Source organism: Bos mutus, chromosome 4 (genome assembly GCF_027580195.1).
Source record: "Bos mutus isolate GX-2022 chromosome 4, NWIPB_WYAK_1.1, whole genome shotgun sequence".
Taxonomy (NCBI): domain Eukaryota; kingdom Metazoa; phylum Chordata; class Mammalia; order Artiodactyla; family Bovidae; genus Bos; species Bos mutus.
Window position 1 is genome coordinate 102,344,892 of NC_091620.1, and position 20,973 is coordinate 102,365,864.

General features: G+C 44.7%; 1 protein-coding gene across 8 annotated transcripts in view; it reads left to right on the forward strand.

The window, feature by feature from the left end:
• The window catches only part of ICA1 (islet cell autoantigen 1), a 163,248-nt gene that overhangs the window by 128,212 nt on the left and 14,063 nt on the right, over positions 1–20,973 (forward strand). For 7 of the 8 annotated variants that reach the window (XM_070369792.1, XM_070369791.1, XM_070369794.1 and 4 more), the window contains exons 9-13: positions 272–369; positions 2,869–2,921; positions 5,718–5,780; positions 5,891–5,923; positions 19,867–20,136. In XM_070369792.1, the coding sequence (XP_070225893.1) occupies positions 272–369; positions 2,869–2,921; positions 5,718–5,780; positions 5,891–5,923; positions 19,867–20,136 (517 nt within the window). The remainder of the gene's footprint in view (positions 1–271; positions 370–2,868; positions 2,922–5,717; positions 5,781–5,890; positions 5,924–19,866; positions 20,137–20,973) is intronic. The other variant, XM_070369797.1, reaches the window with a different exon arrangement.

Consider the following 20,973-nt stretch of genomic DNA (forward strand, 5'->3'; position numbering starts at 1 on the left):
AATAAAGTTAGCAATTGCCAACAGGCCTTCTTCTGAATAACTTATCACAAAAGGGAAAACATAAATCTAGTGACAAAACAACTCTCCTTTACAAGCTCATATTTCTTGGATGGGTCCGAGAACATAAAATTTCATTCCTGTTGACTTCGTTGGTTCAAGGTTAACCTCCCTAAACGTCCCATTTAAGGTTTGATGACTGGGTCCAGTGGCAGTTGAGTGTTTAACTGATGTTTCTTTTGCTTTTGTTTTCTTTCCCATTATCACAATCAAGAGCTTACAAGACCCTATGAGGAAACTGGTGGAGAAAGAAGAAAAGAAGAGGATCGCCCAGCAGGAAAGTGCAGAGGCCATGGCGGAGGAGCCAAGTCAGTAAGTAACCGCTCCGTAACTTGGCAAACCTTCCTTCCCACAGCTAAGGGCTCGCCTCCCTCCCTGGCCGAGTCTGCTGGGGTCTCTGGCACAGGGTGATGGCTTTCTTTCCTCAGTTCTCAGAGTAGATGTACTAAAACAGAGGCCAGACTCCTCCCCACACATATTCCTCTAGGCAGGGACCCACCTGTCCCGATAAGAGACCCATACCCGGGGTCTTTAGGAAGGGCGGCTTGAGAGGAGTTGACTGGGGCCAAAGAGGCAGGAGTGCCCGGGGCTCCTGGCCTGAGCCCCAGGCTCGCACTCTCTGGGGTGCCTGGACCCTGTCTGTTCCTCTTGTCACCATCAGTTTTGAGGGCCTGTCCCAAATGGGAAATCCCCGGCTTCTCACTCACAGAAGGAAATAACCCATGAACTTGCTTCTCAACAAGTATAGCCCTCTGGGGTTCTCCTACACAAGTGTTGGGTTTTGACGTTTTGTTTTCTACATACAGACCTTCCGTTTTCTCTTCTGTGAAGCAGAGAGCAGCTTTGAGGGTAGGAAGTGACTCTCCATCTTGATTTCTTGCCTCTTTGTAGAGAAGGCACCTCCAGTCATTTTAAATACTTTGAAAGATGAACTTTTCCACATACATGGTGCATAATTCCTAACCTCATACAGCAAGGAGGAGGTTTCAGTGTGAACCTATGCTTTTTCTGGTGAGATGTCACAGCCCGTGAGAACCGGCTGACCTGGGAAGGCAAAGGAGTTCGCCTGACCTCCATTCACTCTTCACTGTCCACACAAAAAAGTTTAGATGACAATCTTGTGGTAACACAGGCTTACATTTCTACTGGGTTTCAAAATAAGTTCAGATAGATCTTTTTTGTCCAGCAGAAATATTTGCTGCCTGTAGTGGCCCTCTGTAATTTTAAAGCGAATACGAGAAAATGTGTTTTTTGCAAAACAAAGGCAATTTTTTATTGTAGGAACAACTATAGAATGTGGTCTGAATCTAGTACAGTTGACTCTTTTAGGTGGAAGCAGTTTAACCTATTACTAGTAGTAATGGTAATCTGGGCTTCCCGGGTGGCTCAGATGGTAAAGACTCTGCCTGCCATGCAGGAGACCTGGGTTTGATTCCTGGGTCGGGAAGATTCCCTGGAGAAAGGAATAGCAGTCCACTCCAGTATTCTTACCTGGAAAATTCTACGAACAGAGGAGCTTGACAGGCTATGGGTGACACAGAATCTGACAGGACTGAGCAACTAACACACAATGGTAATCTAACTGCCATTTAGTGAACACCTGCTGCTGCTGCTGCTGCTAAGTCGCTTCAGTCGTGTTCGACTTTGTGCGACCCCAAAGACAGCAGACCACCAGGCTCCTCCGTCCCTGGGATTCTCCAGGCAAGAACACTGGAGTGGGGTGCCATTTCCTTCTCCAATGCATGGAAGTGAAAAAATAAAGTGAAGTCGCTCAGTCGTGTCTGACTCCTAGCGACCCCATGGACTGCAGCCCACCAGGCCCTTCCGTCCATGGGATTTTCCAGGCAAGAGTACTGGAGTGAACACCTACCGTGTACTAAACACAATGTCAGGTGTTCTCTTCATGTCATCTCAGCTCATTCTCATGATGCCCCTCCGTGTGATCAAGGTAGGCTTTTCCCTGTTGTGTTAATGATGGAAGCGAGGCTCAGAGAGGTTAAAGGTCTGCCCACAGCCCCTGGATAGTAAGGGGCGGGGCCTGGAGTGAGTCCTGGTGCCTTCTTTTCACTTGGTGTTACTGCAATTAAAATAAAGCATTAACTTTTACTCAGAGAGGAAGAACCACCCAAGATGGTGTTGATTGGTTTTAATTAATTTCATATTTATTCATTATTTTAGTACTTCCTCTTTAAAGCTCAAGAAGTATAACCCAGTAACCATTTTAATGACATTGAAAATTTCATAAGAATTTTGTTCAGAAATGGTAGGTAAAGTGAACCACTGTGCTAGGAGGGAGGTTCAGAGACACCGGCTGGACCTCAGGACCGTGAAGTGATCCTACCCATGAGTAGTCAGAGTTCAGTAGGCAACAGTCTTGTGAATTTGAGAGTGATCCTGCTGTTAGCCTTATGTACAGTAATTTAGCTAAACTCCTGAGGTGTCTTCTTCTGTAACTACAGAATCAGAATAAACACTCACTTGTCCATCAGTTTTTTAACTGTGTTTTTAAAAATGATAGTAATTACCTATCTTTGTTATACCTAAGTACCCACTTGGATGTTTATGGAATATGTGCCTTAGCATGAAACTAAATCCAGATGTTAAGATACTACTAACTACCTTTAGTACAGGGACAGGAGAAAGTCAGCAAATTTATTTCTTCTTCCAAACATGTATAGCATGTAAATGGCTATATGTTCATATTTTATGTGTGTGTAAGTACAATAATAGATATTGTACATAAAATCTGACTCTGTCATAAGTATGACATTTTCAGAACAATATTACTAAACTTTGTTTTTTAATTTTAAGGTTAATTTCACTAGAGGATGAAAACCAGCACAAGGAATCCTCTAGTTTTAAGAGTAAGTTTCGATTTTTTTTTTTTTTTCAGAATTGCTTCTGAAATACTACTGCACAATAGCCGACTCATTTTCTTTTCTGTCAAACTCCTTCTAGACCTTTTTATTTCCAACTGAAAAAAATTATGTATTTACTTTCCTTCTTAAGAGTTTAAAGTTCAAATATCAGTGCTGTTGACCCCATAGTATTATGGAGAGAGGCTGTGTATTTTGAACGAAAAAACAGCCATCATTAGTCATTTCAGCAGCAGCCTGTTAGGGGGGCATCACAACTGAGACTCGACAGAGAGCTGTTTGCTTTACAACAGGTGATAACGTTGCTGCGTTACCATTACGAGCGGTAGCTGACATTTGGGCTGTGGAGATGGTCGTGATGAGATCACATAATGACACTGGGGGGGTTTGATTTCCACTGTGTCACGGGGTGGGTGCTGGGCCTTGTTGGGAATCCGATGGGAGGGCTCGGACTCTGCTCTTCAGGTGGCTCCTGGGCCTGCTCTGTACTAGTGATCCGATGGGAGGGCTCGGACTCTGCTCTTCAGGTGGCTCCTGGGCCTGCTCTGTACTAGTGATCCGATGGGAGGGCTCGGACTCTGCTCTTCAGGTGGCTCCTGGGCCTGCTCTGTACTAGTGAAGTGTAAAAGCAAAGTGTTAGTCTCTCAGTCTTGTCCAGCTCTCTGTGAGCCCCTGGACTGTAGCGCGCCAGGCTCCTCCTCGCTGAGTGACCCCAGATGCCTGGGGCACACTGACCCTCCTCTGATCCTGAGGGATCACAGCGCTTGTGACCCAGACACTGTGCTGGGCAGGGCTTGTCAGCAATCCCTGCCTCCTGCCGTTATAGCCTGCTCTTTTATCGGCAGTTCTCTCATAAGGAGCACAGGGTCGGGTTGAGTGTGATGGAACTCACGGGATGGAAAACTGAGTCTTTCACTGGGACTCGAATCCTTGGAGATGAAGGGACCAGTCTTATATAGTGGGGAGAGATCTGAAATGACCTCAAGTGCCCGTTCAGCCTGGCCCTCCCAGGACACATCTGCCTCCGCTCTGTTCCGTCATCTCCCGGAGACCAGACAGGCAGAGTACACCCTGGAATCCCCCCTCCCTTCCATCTTTTTCCCCAGGCTTTGTCTTCCTTCCATCTTTCTTCCTACTTTTCCAACCACGTCGCCTGCTTTATTCTCCTTCTTCTCCCATTTGACTGCTTTGTTTGCTTTTCCTCATCTGTCTTTGAACAGGAAAAACAAACTGTCACCGTTCTGCCTCCGCAGCTTGACTTCCTGTCATCCTTTCATACTTGTTTGCCTTCCCTTATGCACGACTTTGTTCATTTGTTCAGCACACGTTTGTCTGTGGTGGGCTCTGGGTGTTCAGTGGTAGATCCTTCCAACATGGGGCGAACTATTACACAAGTTACTGGGTAACTCCAACTCGAGTGAGAGCTACAAGGGCTGTTTACAGGTATTTGTGATTGGGAGCCCTCACCTGTTTGAGGGCATCGGGGAATTATCTCAGTCAAGGCTATTGCAAGACCTGTCAAAGCAAAAGAAACAGCCTGAGTGAAGACTGTGAGCCAGGGAGAACCAGGAGAAGGTCCGAGAAACAAGGTCCTAAAGCATGAGGGAAGGAGGGAGGAAGTGGTAGAAGAAGGCAGAGAGGCAGGCTAGCCATGTAAGAGTTCTCTGAACAGTATTGATCCACACCACCAACCTCAGGATCATGCAAGGCCTGTAGCCTGAAACCTGTGGGAATCTTATAGTTGAACAGGAAAATTTTAGTTTTGTGGAAGCACGAAACTCCAGTTTATTATGTTTGTATTCAAGGCATTTATACAACATGTGACAACACAGGAGATGCAGTTTTCCCTTTGTGCAGTATATTCACTTGCCTGTGGGAGTTGCATAATATTTTGAGATTGTACCTGTCGATCACCCTGTTTCATAGATATATAGAATGGAAGCCATTATAAAGAAGTGCCATCTGCCTTTTATTCTGGGACTTGTAGAAAGTCTAATGTACATATGAGCAAACCAAGTTTTAAGGCTGTGCTGTTGTGTACACACACTTTATTGGGCAGAAGGGAAAAAGAGTTCCTACATGTTCCTTGCCCCCACACATGTATAGACACCTCCATTAGCAACATCCCCCACCAGGGTAAATAATCAGTGAGCCAGCATTGACATATCATTATTACTCAGGTTCCATAGTTTACATTAGATGTTGTACAGTATGTAGGTGTTCACAAAGGTATAATGACACATATCCATCATTACAGTATCATGCAGAGTGGTTTCACTGTCCCAGAAATCCCCTGTGACTTCACCTATTCGTCTTCCCCTCCCCCAAACTCTAGCAACCTCTGGTCTTCTCACTGTCGCCATTGTTTGGCTTTTCCCAGAATGTCATATGGTTGGAATCCTGCTGTGTAGCCTTTACAGGTTGGCTTCTTTCACCCAGTAATCTGCCCTTTTATTTTAGCCAGGCCATGTGACTGAGGTTCATTAGCCCCAGCAATTTGTCGTTGGGTACTTAAGTCACACATGTGTCCCTGGAAGGAGAATTGTTAGATCAGTGGCATATAGTTTTTCTACCAAACAAATCAAGGATTCAGGGCAGTTAATTCGGCGTTCATTGAGAGCCAGTTGCTTGAGTAAAATGTCAGCTGAGGACCCCTGCTCCTGCCTGAGGGAGTTTTCAGATACATTTGTTCCTGAAGCATGTGCTTACCTTATACCACGTTAGTATATGAACTCCACACCTTTCTGAAGTGGTGATAACCAAATGCATGTGTTTTATTTACAGCCGAAGATAGAAAAAGTGTTTTATCTGCCTTAGACAAAAGCTCTACACATAATGCATGCTCAGGTAATCCAGATTAAGGAAAACAACTCAATTTTAGTAATTTGACTCAAACTCCTTACAAAATGAAACTGACATAATTTTCTTTTCTTTCTTCTCCTCTAATGAACCTGTAGATGAACTTTTAGACATGAAACCCGAGGAAGGTGGTAAGATTTATGCATTTCTTTGGGGTTACAGTTTTTTAAAATATTTTAAATACTGTGGTTACATGGAGGCAAATGCAATTTTTATCTTTTGAATAGCTTTGCATTCCCAAGCAATTGCTTTTAGGTAACTGCCATTTGTCTTTATGAAGTGAAGTAAAAGTTGCTCAGTTGTGTCTAACTCTTTGCAACCCCATGAATAGTAGCCTGCCAGGCTCCTCTGTCCATGGGATTCTCCAGGCAAGAATACTGGAGTGGGTTGCCATTCCCTTCTCCAGGGGATCTTCCCAACCCAGGGGTCAAACCCAGGTCTCCTGCATTGGAGGGAGATTCCTTACCATCTGAGCCACAAGGGAAGGCCAAGTGACTTTAAATATCCTCATGCACAAAGAGTATGTGCAGATCCGTTATCATTATAATGTTCAAACCAGTAAAGCTAAAAGGTGCTACGTCAGAGATTGTATGCGGGAGTAGAAAAAACATGGCTTTCAGAATCAGACAGACCTGACTTTTGAATATGGTTCTCTTATAAATAATCTCTATGGCCTTAAGTAACTTGCTTCATCCTTAAACTCTTTTAGCCTCAGTTATTCTCATTTGTAAATTGGAACCAGTAGCAACAGTCTTGCTGGGTTACTCTCAGGTTCGAAGATCAAGTATGCAAAGGGTCTTTCATATCTCTGACACAGGGACTCTCTAAATGGTAAGCAGTTGAGATGTGGGATTAGAAGTGTTGCCCTGCTGGGACTTCCCTGACAGTCAGTGGTTAAGACTCTGAGCTTCCACTGTAGGGGGGCATGGGTTCAATTCCTGGTTGGGGAACTAAGACCCCACATGCAGCACATGGCATGGCCAAAAATAAACAAATAAATAAATAGATTATAAATTATGAGTTTATGTAATTTTCAAAAAAAATCTAATTATGAAAAAAATAAAAAGAAATATTGCCATGCTGATGCACAGTGCTCATCTTCACTGAGCCTTACTTAAATGCAAAGGGAGAGCTTGCTGGCTAGGTAGGCCCCACATCCCAGTCCCCAGACCCAAAAGTCATTTACTGCGTCGCCCCTCAAGGAGATTCCACAACTGTGGGTCTGGATGAGACATGCCTAGTTTTAAGTGATCCCAAGAAATTGAGTGTTTTCAGCTTGCTCATAGCATTTGCTTTTCATCCTACCAAGAGTCTCCTCCTGATTTACCATGGGTCCAAAATATCCCTGAGATTGTCATCCAAATTCTAGAGTATCTCTTGCCCCAGGGGGTTGGCATACAGTCTGCCCTGGACTGACAGGTTTCTTTCAGGACTAGAAGTGGGCCAAGATATCCTGATGGCCCCAGTTACCTAGGGCTGACAACTTTCTCTATCCAGTCTTTGCTTGATTTGGATTTAGTTCCCAGAGTGTGAGAGGAGAGAGTCTGGGAAACAGAGGTCATTGGTTAAAGATTTTTTTCAAAATTGGAAAGGCAACAAAACTCTAGCATTAAGTTTCCAGGGCTTAGAAAAAGAGTTTCCAGGGCTAAGGAATATAAACTTCAGTGCAGAAACCTGCTTTCCTTATTAATTTTTCACTCCACCATGCAATATTTCATGAAGGTCCATGTGTATTTTATCAGAATGTCTACTTATTTGTGAATGTTGAAATCACATAAGATTATGAAAGTAAAAAAGCAAGTAATAATACAGATTGCCATTACATGGCCTATGTTTTCATAAAATCATTTCTCCCTTGGCTTAAGGATAGAATTTTGATGAAATAAAGGTGTTTTCAAACAAATTAATTTTTGGAGGAGGAAATAGTTCAGTCTTACAAACTGAGATAAAGATAATAATGTAACAAGTAATAGGTACCTCCTACCTAGTTTTAGCAAGTCTTAACAGTTAACGAATTATTCATACATAAGCTTCAACTTATTTTGATAGGAATATGATTTCTCTTATTCCAAACCTCTTGTTTATATAGCTTGTCCTTTGTTTTTATTATCTCCTACTTAATTTCATTATTTTAATAAGCATAATTTTTGAGTAGGTGGTGTGTTCACATTAGTGCAAAAAACAAAATGATAATAAAAACATATACAGGAAAAAAACAAACCTCTCGCCCACATTACTGCTACCCACCCTCCTCTCTGTTCCAACACTCCCTCCCGTCTTGCATCCCTGCAGTGTTTCTTTCCAGAAATACAAGCACATTTGAGTCCACAGTCTCATGTTTCCCCACTTCTTCCCAAAAAATATTCTTGCTTTTGGATTTTGATTTTTTTTTTTAACTTGGTCATAGCAGTACATGGCTAACCCAGTAGCCATGCATTTCTTCTCAGAATTTAGTCAGAAATGCTCCTTTCCAAGATACAGTCATGAGCTTCTTCCATCCCATGGGCCAAGATTCACTGGAATAAGATTGCTATCTTTCTCCTTATTTAAAACTACTTCCACACCTCGTTGGTTTAAAGGTACAATCTTTGTTTCGTCGAATTGCAGCTCATAGGCTTTTTTTTGAGCACTCAATTTAATTCTGAAGATAAAGAAATGAACGTGCTCTTCCTCAAACTGTGTACTCATTCTCAGGCAGAAAAATGTATTTACAAATTTTCTTGGTTAAATGCAGTTTGACATAATTTCTCCTTTCCCTGTATCACTGCCAGCCCACAAAGCCCTCCTTGAGTCATGAGCCATTCTTTCCCTCTATCTGCTTCTTCTGCATCTGCAGCCCCTGGGGTAGCATCAGCTTAAAAATTAACACAGCCCCAAGTATAAAAGTATTCCCTCAGTGTACAAAGAACTTGAGGTGATGGAAGAAGAGAATGCTCTTAATTAGTTGACTTCCAAATATGTGCCCTTTGGAAAACTGCCAGAAGAACCAAATCTCAATTTAAAATGCTGGTTGTAGTATGTGAGACATTAAACAATCAAGAGTTAAAAAGAGCTTAATCCAGGGAAGGCTGACTTTATAGGCCTGGTGGTGGGGCTGTAAGCTCTAGCACCCTGCTGCATGGGGGCCCGTTCACTCTCAGTGGTGATTCTGTTCAACAGTCAGTCCTGGTGCAATGTTGTCAGAGAGCAGACCACTTCTGACAACAGCAAGGACACAATTCCCCAGGAACCATGGCCCAGAAAATCACTCTGACTCAGTGTCATAGTGAAATGTGTTTTCTCCTACTAAATAGATAATGAAATTAGAAGATGCTTGCTCCTTGGAAGAAAAGCTATGACAAACCTAGACAGCATATTAAAAAGCAGAGATAACAATTTGCCAACAAAGGTCCATTAGTCAAAGCTGTGGTTTTTTCAGTGGTCATATATGGATGTGAGAGTTGGACCATAAAGAAGGCTGAGCACCAAAGAATTGATAGTTTCAAATTGTGGTGCTGGAGAAGACTCTTGAAAGTCCCTTGGACTGCAAGGAGATCCAACCAGTCAATCCTGAAGGAAATCAACTCTGTGTATTCACTCTAAGGATTGATGCTGAGGCTGAAGCTCAATACTTTGGCCACCTGATGCGAAGAGCTGACTCATTGGAAAAGACCCTGATGCTGGGAAAGATTGAGGGCAGGAGGAGAAGGGGACGACAGAGGATGAGGTGGTTAGATGGCATCACTGACCCAATGGACATAAGTCTGAACAAACTCCAGGAGATGGTGAAGGACAAGAAAGCCTGGCGTGCTGCAGTTAATGGAGTTGCAAAGAGTCAGACACGAGTTAATGACTGAACAACAACAAATAGATAATGTAATGGAAAACCAATATTTGGCCAGTTTATACAAACATTTCAAGTGAAGAAGAAACTGAGTTACAGTTTGAAATACTTGGAAGTGGCTCTGAAATCACCTTGTGACCACATGTGATGATCCTTAGCCTCAATTCATGGGTTATAACAGGTAGAACTTCCAGATGTTCAAGCTGGTTTTAGAAAAGACAAAGGAACCAGAGATCAAATTGCCAACATCCACTGGATCACCGAAAAAGCAAGAGGGTTCCAGAAAAACATCTATTTCTGCTTTATTGACTATGCCAAAGCCTTTGACTGTGTGGATCACAATAAACTGTGGAAAATTATGAAAGAGATGGGAATACCAGACCACCTGACCTGCCCCTTGAGAAACCTATATGCAGGTCAGGAAGCAACAGTTAGAACTGGACATGGAACAACAGACTGGTTCCAAATAGGAAAAGGAGTACGTCAAGGCTGTATATTGTCACCCTGCTTATTTAACTTATATGCAGAGTACATCATGAGAAATGCTGGGCTGGAAGAAGCACAAGCTGAAATCAAGATTACCGGGAGACATATCAATAACCTCAGATATGCAGATGACACCACCCTTATGGCAGAAAGTGAAGAGGAACTAAAAAGCCTCTTGATGAAAGTGAAAGAGGAGAGTGAAAAAGTTGGCTTAAAGCTCAACATGCAGAAAACGAAGATCATGCCATCTGGTCCCATCACTTCATGGGAAATAGATGGGGACACAGTGGAAACAGTGTCAAACTTTATTTTTCTGGGCTCCAAAATCACTGCAGATGGTGACTGCAGCCATGAAATTAAAAGACGCTTACTCCTTGGAAGGAAAGTTATGACCAACCTAGATAGCATATTCAAAAGTAGAGACATTACTTTGCCAACAAAGGTCTGTCTAGTCAAGGCTATGATTTTTCCAGTAGTCATGTATGGATGCGAGAGTTGGACTGTGAAGAAAGCTGAGCACCGAAGGACTGATGCTTTTGAACTGTGGTGTTGGAGAAGACTCTTGAGAGTCCCTTGGACTGTAAGAAGATCCAACCAGTCCATTTTGAAGGAGATCGGTCCTGGGTGTTCTTTGGAAGGAATGATGCTGAAGCTGAAACTCCAGTACTTTGGCCACCTCATGCGAAGAGTTGACTCATTGGAAAAGACTTTGATGCTGGGAGGGATTGGGGGCAGAAGGAAAAGGGGACGACAGAGGATGAGATGGCTGGATGGCCTCACTGACTCGATGGATGTGAGTCTGAGTGAACTCCGGGATTTGATGATGGACAGGGAGGCCTGGTGTGCTGCGATTCATGGAGTCACAAACAGTCGGATATGACTGAACGACTGAACTGAACTGAACAGGTAGAAATCTTGTGTTCCTCAAAGTTGGGCCAAGAAAAATAACTCTCAGATAACTGAACAGAAAGTGATGGCATAAAGCAGAAGAGAGTTCCATCCACTCAGCTCACCTAAGTCTCCTAACTTGGTTTCATCCAAAAGATCCCTCTCTCAGATGGGACTGGCTGAACGAATTTTAGAATTTTTTGATTGTTCATATTACAGTTAAAATGTTTGTCTTCGGCTGCTTCCTCGGTTTCCATACAGACTTGCGATTCTGAATTCTGGCCAAACTTCAGAATGACTGAGAGCCTCACTCAGTAGGTCTGGATGAGGAGCTGTAGCCTGAATCAGTAACACATGTTTCTGTCCCTGCCCCAGGTCTTTCTCAGTCGTTCAGAAGGGTCCCCTGTGTGTGTGTGTGCATGTGCGCACCAGTCGTGTCTGACTCTTTGTGATGCCGTATGCTGTCACCCACCAGGCTCCTCTGATGTTCCAGCAAGACTACTAGAGTGGGTTGCCATCTCCTTCAGGGGATCTTCCTGACCTAGGAATCAAACCTGAGTCTCTTGTGTCTCCGGCATTGGCAGGCAAATTGTTTACCAGCTGAGCTTCCTGGGAAGCCCCTCCTATACTTACCCATGTATGTGTAGCTGGCTAGGGATCTGACTGCTTCCTCACAGCTATGTCTTTTCTCATAAACTTTCCCTTCTCCCTGTCTTGCTCAGTGTCCTACGGAGAACTGCTGGGTTGCTTCCTTTCATGAGCTAATGGTGCACTTTTAAAACCGAGTACTGTTCTTACTTGATCACCTTATAGTCTGGAGTGTTCTGTGTAGATTTACCCATGCTCCAGGTGTCAAGTTTTCTAGTAAGATTGCTTGCTTGTTAAATTCTAACGTTACAACGGAGGACCAGGCTTGGGGATCATGAAAAAGCATTTCTGAGTGTCTGCTCAGGGTCTAGCATTGTTGGGGTTTTTTTCGCTCGTGGAGGAGGGTTTTTTTTGTTTTATTTTTTGTTTGACGTGTGTGTGTTTGTGGGTGTGTGTCCCAGAGAGTGGGTGCAGTGGATTTTCCTCCATCTGCTAGCTATTATTATCCATGTCTTTTTTCACCAGAAGGGAGGTTTTAGAAGTATTCTTGAATTCTAAGCAAGTACGGTTTCTTCCCAGGGCCTTTTATAATGAAGACTATTTTTCTTGTTAGTTTTCTAAGGTGGTTTCCTACCCATCTTTGTCCCGTGCTGTCTTCTGGGTGATGTGAGGATAGTGTTGGTGTTTGGGGTTTTTCATGTGTGTTTCAAGCGTGAGGCCTTTACAATTAGTCATAATGCTGAGAGCGGGGAGCCGGGAGCAAACCCGAGCGCCTTCCTGTTTCACACACAGATGAAGGGAACTGCCGTGACATTTATCTGTTTGCTTTCCTGTGCTTTCATTTTGGGTCTGTGCACTCATGTTTCCATCTTCTGTGCTCCTAATTTCTGCTGAGGTCATGAAACTCGGTATGATTTCAGAAATGTCACCTGAGTGGGCGGTCACCCTTTTCCCACCTTAGTTTTCTGTCACCCACAGTCTGAACTCTAGCGCTGCCTCTGAATGTCAGTTTTCACTCGCTGAAAACTCACTGGGTCAGAATCAGTGTTCCTAAGGAATGTTTTTGCAGAGACATGGGGTTTGATTTTTGAAGCCTTGGGCAGAGCAAGACAAAGATGACGAGAGGGTCTGTCATCTTGGCCATTCTGTCATGATGCCTGCAGCCAAGAATTTTGCCTAGCAGCCAGTGGAGCTATATGACCTTAGAAACCCTACAGACTTTACGAAAATTTAAATATTTGCTTATATATGTGATCCTTAATAGGCTCTGAAGTGTGCAGCACTGAGAAAACATCTTGACTTGTGAGCCAGGGGTCCCCAGCCAGATAATCCATAACTAATAAATTATATGACCTTGAGGTCATCTAGCCTGGGTCTCTCTTTCCTCATCTATAAAATGAGTTTGAGGAGATGATTTATAAGATCCTTTCAGAGTATGACTCTTCCCTTTGGGCATTTCACTGGGAAAACAGCAGGTTCTTAGATGGGAAGATGGGGGAGTATGTGTGAAGAACAGCAGGCAGAAGAGTGTTGCTGAACCACAGACTTCCCTGAAGGCAATGTTGGTGAGCTGTGGAAAGGGCTACCTTAGAGCTTGACTACAGAGGTCCTGAGCCCACGATAAGGAGCATCACTTCACTCAGCAATCAGAGGGGGCCATGGATGTTATTTGAGGAAGGGAGTGATAACCTCACAGCTGAATTAAGCAAAAGTATACAGCCAGAGGGGCTTCCCAGGTGGCACTAGTGGTAAAGAACTTGCCTGTTGATGCAGGAGACACAAGAGACCCAGGTTTGATACCTGGGTCAGGCAGATCCCCTGGAGGAGGGCATGGCAGCCCACTCCAGTATTCTTGCCTGGAGAATCCCATGGACGGAGGAGCCTGGTGGACTATGGTCCACAGGGTCTCAAAGAGTTGAACATGACTGCAGCGCCTGAGCGTGCACACACACACACATACACATACAAAGGGAGAGTGTCTTTTATGGAGCCCCACCAGGCTCAGCAGTGGGCCAGCCCCTAAGGGCCCCCAGGCTGGAATTTGTCATCAGAGTTTCAGGAAAGCATTTGGAATTGGAGACAGGGGCTTGAGACTGTTCCCAGGTGACACTAGAACCAGAACACAGAAGATCTTCTATGCCGAGAATGTAGGGAAGAGAGAGGTGATTGCTTAGGAGGAAGTCTCAAGGGCAACCAGAGTAGGACGAGGCGGCAGGGAAAGTATAGTCAAGAAGACAGGAGGACATCCAAGAGAGCCACTTCCTGGGGAGCCCAGGAGACGACAGCATTTCCAGAGTGGGCAGTAGTGCAGAGTGCTAAAGAGACCAAAGCAGCCTCAGAATAGGGGCTTGGAACCTGCCACGAGGGTCTCACTGCTAACCTTCAAGAGGGCCACTTCAGTGTAGAGCAGGGCCAGGAACTTGATTACAGATAGACCCAGAAAGGGTGCTAACAAAGTCGCTCGGGTGGCTATAGAAGGAAGAAGAAACTTGAACAGTGACTTGACAGGAGGCGGTGGGTAAAAAGTGAAAGTGGAAGTGTTAGTCTGCTCAGTCGCGTCCGACTCTTTGCAATCCCACGGACTATAGCTTGCCAGGCTCCTCTGTCCATAGACTTCTCCAGGCAAGAATACTACAGTGGTTGCCATTTCCTTCTCCAGGGGATCTTCCTGATCCAGGGATTGAACCCAGGTCTTCTGCATTGCAGGCAGATTCTTTACCGTCTGAGCCACCAGGGAGGTGTTGGGGGGGACTGCAGTAACTGCAGTATCAAGTGAAGATTGACACTATTGGAGTGTGCACAGACTTGAGGCCAGGGAGAAGCCTTGGAGGATGAATGAGTACAGATGCTAGAGTTGGAATAATGCTGGGGTGGAGCAGGCTTCCCAACACGGGGAGAGTACAGTGGGGGCTAATGTCGCAAAGGAAGAGGGGTGCATGAGGAGTCATAGAGTTGGAGGCCAAGCAGTGAGAATTGGAGTATGTCATGCGTGTTGGCCTTTATGTTTGTAGCCGTATCTGTGATTGGGTTACTGCTGGGAAGGTAAACATGGAGACTTGGGGAACTCGCAAGGGCATGAAGGGGGCTTGGAGGAGTGTCTGTGGACTTGGCACCTGCGATCTCCGCCGCCTTTGTTCATTCTGTAAGACAAAGGCAGACAGCCTTTGTGGCTCAGTGGTAAAGAATCCACCTGCCAGTGCAGCAGACACAGATTCAATTCCTGGTCCAGGAGGATCCCACATGCCACAGAGCAGCTCAGCCCGTGCACCGCAACTGCTGAGCCTGCACTCTAGAGCCCGGGAGGCGCAAGTTCTGAGCCCACGTGCCTAGAGTCTGTACGCTACAACAAGAAAAGCTACTGCAGTGAGAAGCCTGTGCATTGCAACTAGAGATTAGCCCCCGCTCGCCACAGCTAGAGAAAAGCCCGCACAGCAATGAAGACCAAGCCAAAAATAAATAAATAAAATCATTAAAAAAAAAAGACAAAGACAGGATGGGGCTCAGAAAGCCAGGATTGGTACTTGCTTGCCTGCAGGGGTGGAAGCTCTGACTCCAGCTGTAGCTCTCACCGGCTTCTTATCATATCTAGCTGTGTTCTCGTTTTCTCACAGTTGAGTTGAATTATTTCCAAAGAAAATGATAGCATGATTCTTAAGAGCCGACTGACTAGTGTTATTTTTCAAGTCTTGACTTGTCTGGTTACAGACCTAAACCTGAACTTTTCTATTGTAATTACGTTTTTCTTACAAGTGATGTATAATCATTTCAAGCGTCTTAATTATCAGGGCAATAATTGGGAGGTTTCCCTGCTTTCTGGTTCAAGTCGGTGTCAGTTTCATTGCTTTCAGCTAACAAGTTTTCTTAAAAGAGAAAACAGCCACAGTATAGCCTGCTGTAACTGCTAAATAAGCAGGACACTAAGTAACAGGCCACATTCAGTGGTTTTGTGTGTGTGCGTGTATGTGCTTACTCAGTCATGTCTGGCTCTTTATGACCCCACGGACCCTCCAGGCCCCTCTGTCCGTGGGATTTCCCAGGCAAGAATGTTGGAGTGGGTGGCCATGCCCTTTTCCAGGGGATCTTCCCGACCCAGAGACTGAACCCTAGTCTCTTATGTCTCCGGCATTGGCAGCCGGGTTCTTTATCAGCTGAGCCACCAGGGAAGCCCCCTTTCAATTGAAGAGCTCTATTCAAAACCAGTTCGGGACAATAACATCCTCCCCATGGGTCCTTTTTTCATTTAGTCACTAAATTTGCATTGGATAGGATAGATTATTAGTCAGGAATCATTTAGTTGGAAGTAACAAATTCTTCTTTGAACAGTTTAGCTTTAATATGAAAAGAAAATAGAAGAACATATGGATATTGGTCCATGTAGCTGAGGATACACAGGGGTGGATTGACTTCAAGAAAGGCTGGATCTGTCTGGATTGGGAGGAAAGTTTGAGGGAGAATGGATACATGTATATGTATGGCTGATCCCTTCACTGTTCACCTGAAACTATGACATTGTTAATCGGCTATACCCCGGTACAAAATAAAAAGTTTTTAAGAAAAGAAAAGCTGGATCCAGGGGCTTAAAGAATGTTGTCAGGATTCTAACTCCGAAAGTTTCCATCCCTGTTTGGTTCCATCATCACTGAGAGCCTCAACTCTGCATCCCTAGAACTTAGAATCCCAAAGAAGAGAGCCCATCTTCCTCCCAGCTTCCATCTTCCAAACTCAGGGAAGCCCCTGGCTTGTGCCCACCCCTGAGCCAGTCACCATGGCCTGAGCAACGAAGAACTCTGCTGAGCCTAGGTCACGGGTCCACCTGGGATGAAGCGGTGAGGCATCTTACCTGGTGTCTCACCAGGATAAGGAGGAGCAGGGGTCTCCCCAAGAGAAAGTAAAGAGAGGGAGGAAAGGGATGCTAAGTTAGCAAAACCACAGAGGGCTACTCTAGATACCATCTCACAGCATAAACAGTAAACACAAAGGTAGAGCTTCTCCAGTCTGTGGTTGGGTTTTTTTATTTTTATTGGAGAATAGTTGCTTTACAATGTTGTTAGTTTCTTCTGTATAGCAAAGTGAAACAACTGTGTGTATGTGTGTGTGTGTGTGTGTATGTATGTATATATATATATATATATATATATCCCTCTTCTTTGGATTTCCTTCCCCTTTAGGTCACAGGCTGTAGTTATTTTCAAAAGGCTCTCCAAGTGTATTATTTGTTGTTGCTCACTCTGGTCACGATCTTCCCTGGATTGACATCTAGATGAAAGCAAGGGAGACTGTAAAGTGACTTTGGGAGGAACACACACAATTCTGAGTGCTCCCGTAAAGTCCTCTCTTCCTCTAGGGTCTAGACATCGCCTTGAATTGGTTCCAATAAAGGGGATTTGGTTCAGCAATCATCTGGTTTCAGTCAGGCCCGAAAGGAAACCATGAGAAAAGGTTTGGGCGATTAGGTCCAGCTGAAAGTAGGAAGTACTGAGCTTTGTGCAGTGAATGTGTGTGAAAAGGGTGATGATGAGAGAGACTGAAGAGAGAAGTGGGAAGGGACGCCCAGATGAGTGTTGGCGGACACGCCCTGTCACAGCCAAGGCTCCTTCCTCCGCTCCCAGCGGTGAGGCCCTCGCCTCTCCTGCCGGGCCCTTCCCACCTTGAGCAGGCCTGGGTGGTTCCTGAGCGCCCCCGTCACCACAGAACCATCTCGGAAGCCGGCGTAATAAAATGCCATCTTCCTCCTCTTCTCACCAGCACACCCACAGGCTAGGTCTTGGTGCAAAGCTCGGTGATAACACAAACAGGAGAATGCTGAAATTAGACAGCTGTCCAAATATGGTGATCCTTCGCCACTATTTTTAAACCACACTGATATGAAAGTGCCTGTATTCCTCCTCCCCCACCCGCCATGTATAGACAGTCTGCTCAGCACCCTCCAGATCTCCCCAGTCATTCTACAAAGTGTGGTTGCAAATAGATCCAATAAAACCAACGGAGATAAGAGCTTTAGTTAATTCACAAGTGAAGACTTTAAAGAAGTATCTCATATATTTGAGGAAAACCTCTTAATCTCACTGTGACAGTATCAGCATTAAAATCTAGCTCAGAGAAAATATAAATCATGATTGTTCCTTCTCTTCATGACTTACAACAGAAATGTTTATAGTTTCCAAGTGGCAATTAGATATGACAACGTGGCCAGAGTTAATAAACCTATCAGTTCTTAGTTTTTAAACTATGTAGAAAACTCAATGAAAAGTTATAGGATTCATGATCATTACTGCCTCCGCTTTACCTGTGCTCACGATTTAGTATTTTGTCAGTGTTCATATGGTAAGAATCAGTCTCTTCTTTAAAGTCTTTCTTCTGGAGCAGCAGTGAGGTTTAAGATATATTCCTTGTGATCTTCCTGAGGATATTCCAAAGTGGACATTATTAACATTATAATTTTGTAGATGAAAAAACAGAGGCCCAGAGCGGGTAAGGATCTCAAGCGAGTTGCACAGCAAGGAAAGGGTGGCCCAGTGTCCACCCCTGTGGTCCAGCCAACCCTTCAGGGCTGCACCTCTGGCCTGTGAAGCTCATCCTTTACTGCTTTTGTTTTCCTGTCATTTTCACTGCTGCCCTCAGGCAGACCAGATTCACCTTCCTTTGCTTTATGCAGCTGCCGTGCCACAAAGGAGACGGGAAGAGGACGTCTTTCTTGGTCACTGTTAGACTTCCTGACACCTCTGCTCCCCCCGCTTGCCCCACTTACACTAAAACCAGTTTACTGACACTGGATGTGGTGAAGGAAAGTACAGCGTTTATTGGAGGGCCAAGCAAGGAGGATAGGCAGTTCATGCTCAAAAGGCCCAAACTCCATGATCCCTTTTAGGGAACAGGTGTGGGTTGCAGGGTGCCTCTGATCGTCCTGTCTGCTGGGCAGTCTGGGCTGCGATGCGGCTCCCCTCCTCAGGCCGGATGGCAGGGCAGCCTTCAGCTGTGGATGTCGGGCTTCTGTGGGAAGATTCAGGAAGCTACAGAAACCAGAACTAAGATCTCCAACATGCCTTCAAGCCTGGCTTTGTTTCATATCCAAGAAATGTATTGATAGTAAGTTTGTTTTTATCTTAAGGAGACACCAAAACTCTATAGAGTTTTTATGGAAACTATTTGAGCCTCCCTGATGGCTCAGCTGGTAAAGAGTCCACCTGCAATGCAGGAGACACAGACGATGGGGGTTCGATCTCTGGGCTAGGAAGATTCCCTAGAGGAGGAAATGGCAACCCACTCCAGGATTCTTGCCTCGGAAATCCCATGGACAGAGGAGCCTAGTGGGCTACAGCCCAGGGGGTCACAAAGAGTTGGACACGACTGAGCACATATCCATGCATCCGTTTCAATGCAATTCTGTTGATGCTCAGAAACTGGACTTGCTTTGAAGGAAAGGAAATGCGGGGGAACTAAACAAGGATCTGCTTGCTCCACTTGCAGTAAAGCCAGTTTACTGACACTGGATGTGGTGAAGGAAAGTACAGCATTTATTGGAGGGCCAAGCAAGGAGGATAGGCAGTTCATGCTCAAAAGGCCCAAACTCCATGATCCCTTTTAGGGAACAGGTGTGGGTTGCAGGGTGCCTGATCAGCTCATGTACAGTTGTCTGATTGGCTGATGGTGAGGTAACAGGGTGATGTTTCAGGAATCTCAGTCATCATCTGGTTCCAGCCTGTCTAAGTGCTGGTGGTCAGCAGGTAGTTAACTTCCTCCACTGGGTGGGAGTTTTAGTATCTGCAAAACAACTCAAGGATATGGCTCAGGATATTATCTATATAGCCCTTGAGGAGAAACTAAATGTCCTTGACTTTGTTTTATGCCTAAGCTATTATGATTGGGTTGACTAAAAAGTCATTCAGGTTTTTCTGTAAGACAGTATGGAAAAACCCAAACAAACTTTTTGGCCAACCCAGGGTCTTATTTCATTATTCTTTGTTTCTGTTTCATTTTTGTGTTTTTTTACTTCTCTGGTTAAATTTGCTCTTTGGTGCTCTGGGAAGGCCTCGGAAGCTTAAACTTTTTTACAAGCAAGAGGCTTGGGGGTCACAGGGGGAGAGGGCGTTGTCTCAACAGGAAGGCCGCACAGGATCGTGCTTGCTTTCAGTGGGAAATTTCTCAAGGGCTGTAATAGGGTTAATTTATATTTTGATTAACTTTAAAAAAAATCTAGTTGGTCTGTCTCAGCCCAGCCCCTACAACATCTGTTCCCTAGAACCCAGGCCTGTGGGAGTGATGTGTTTTGTGCTCTGTTACTTCAATCAGCTTGCCTGGGCCCAATGGCAGGGACCCCAGAACCTGAAGGTGCTGACAAAGATGACCTGCTGCTGTTGAGTGAAATCTTCAATGCTTCCTCCCTGGAAGAGGGCGAGTTCAGCAAAGAGTGGGCTGCTGTGTTTGGAGACGGTCGGCTGAAGGAGCCAATGCCCACTGCGGCCCCAGGAGAGCTGGACCCCAGGCCCCAGGCAGGCTCAGGATTCCTTCCTTCACAGCTTCTAGATCAAAACATAAAAGACTTACAGGCCTCGCTGGAAGGTACGGACCACAGGGCTTGTAATGGGGGTGGGGGTGGTGGGGGAGGTGATATATTGTTTGTTTGTTAATCCAAAGACCTGTTTTTCTTTTTTTATTTTATTTTTTTATTTTTTACTTTACAATATTGTATTGGTTTTGCCATACATCAACATGCATCCACCACGGGTGTACACGTGTTCCCCATCCTAGATGTCCATCAGCAGATGAATGGATAAGAAAGCTGTGGGACATATACACAATGGAGTATTATTCGGCCATTAAAAAGAACACATTTGAATCACTTCTAATGAGGTGGATGAAACTGGAGCCTATTATACAGAGTGAAGTAAGCCAGAAAGAAAAACACCAGTACAGTATACTAACGCATATACATGGAATTTAGAAAGATGGTAATAACAACCCTGTATGCGAGACAGCAAAAGAGACACAGATGTATAGAACAGTCTTTTGGACTCTGTGGGAGAGGGAGGGGGGGATGATTTGGGAGAATGACCTATTTTTCTTTATCTTCTTTTTTGTGTTTTCTAACTTTTATCTCATATCCAGTGTCTTTTATTTTTTGTTTTGTTTTTGTATTTTTCTTTTATGTCCATTGACTTTGGCTGAAGCTTCAGAATCACATTCTAGCCTTAAGATACGTATTAGGGTTTAAAATCCTCTTCTTTGCATAATTTTCTCTCCATGGTAACACTTCCTATTAATCAAAGGCTAGAGGGGTGGTCCTCAGTCTTCCTGTCTTACTTTGATTTTAGGCTTTTTCATGGCACCCTTGAGGGATTCAGAGTGCCTTCACAGTTGTGGCCTATTCACGTGGCCATTCCTGCCTGGCCAGTGCCC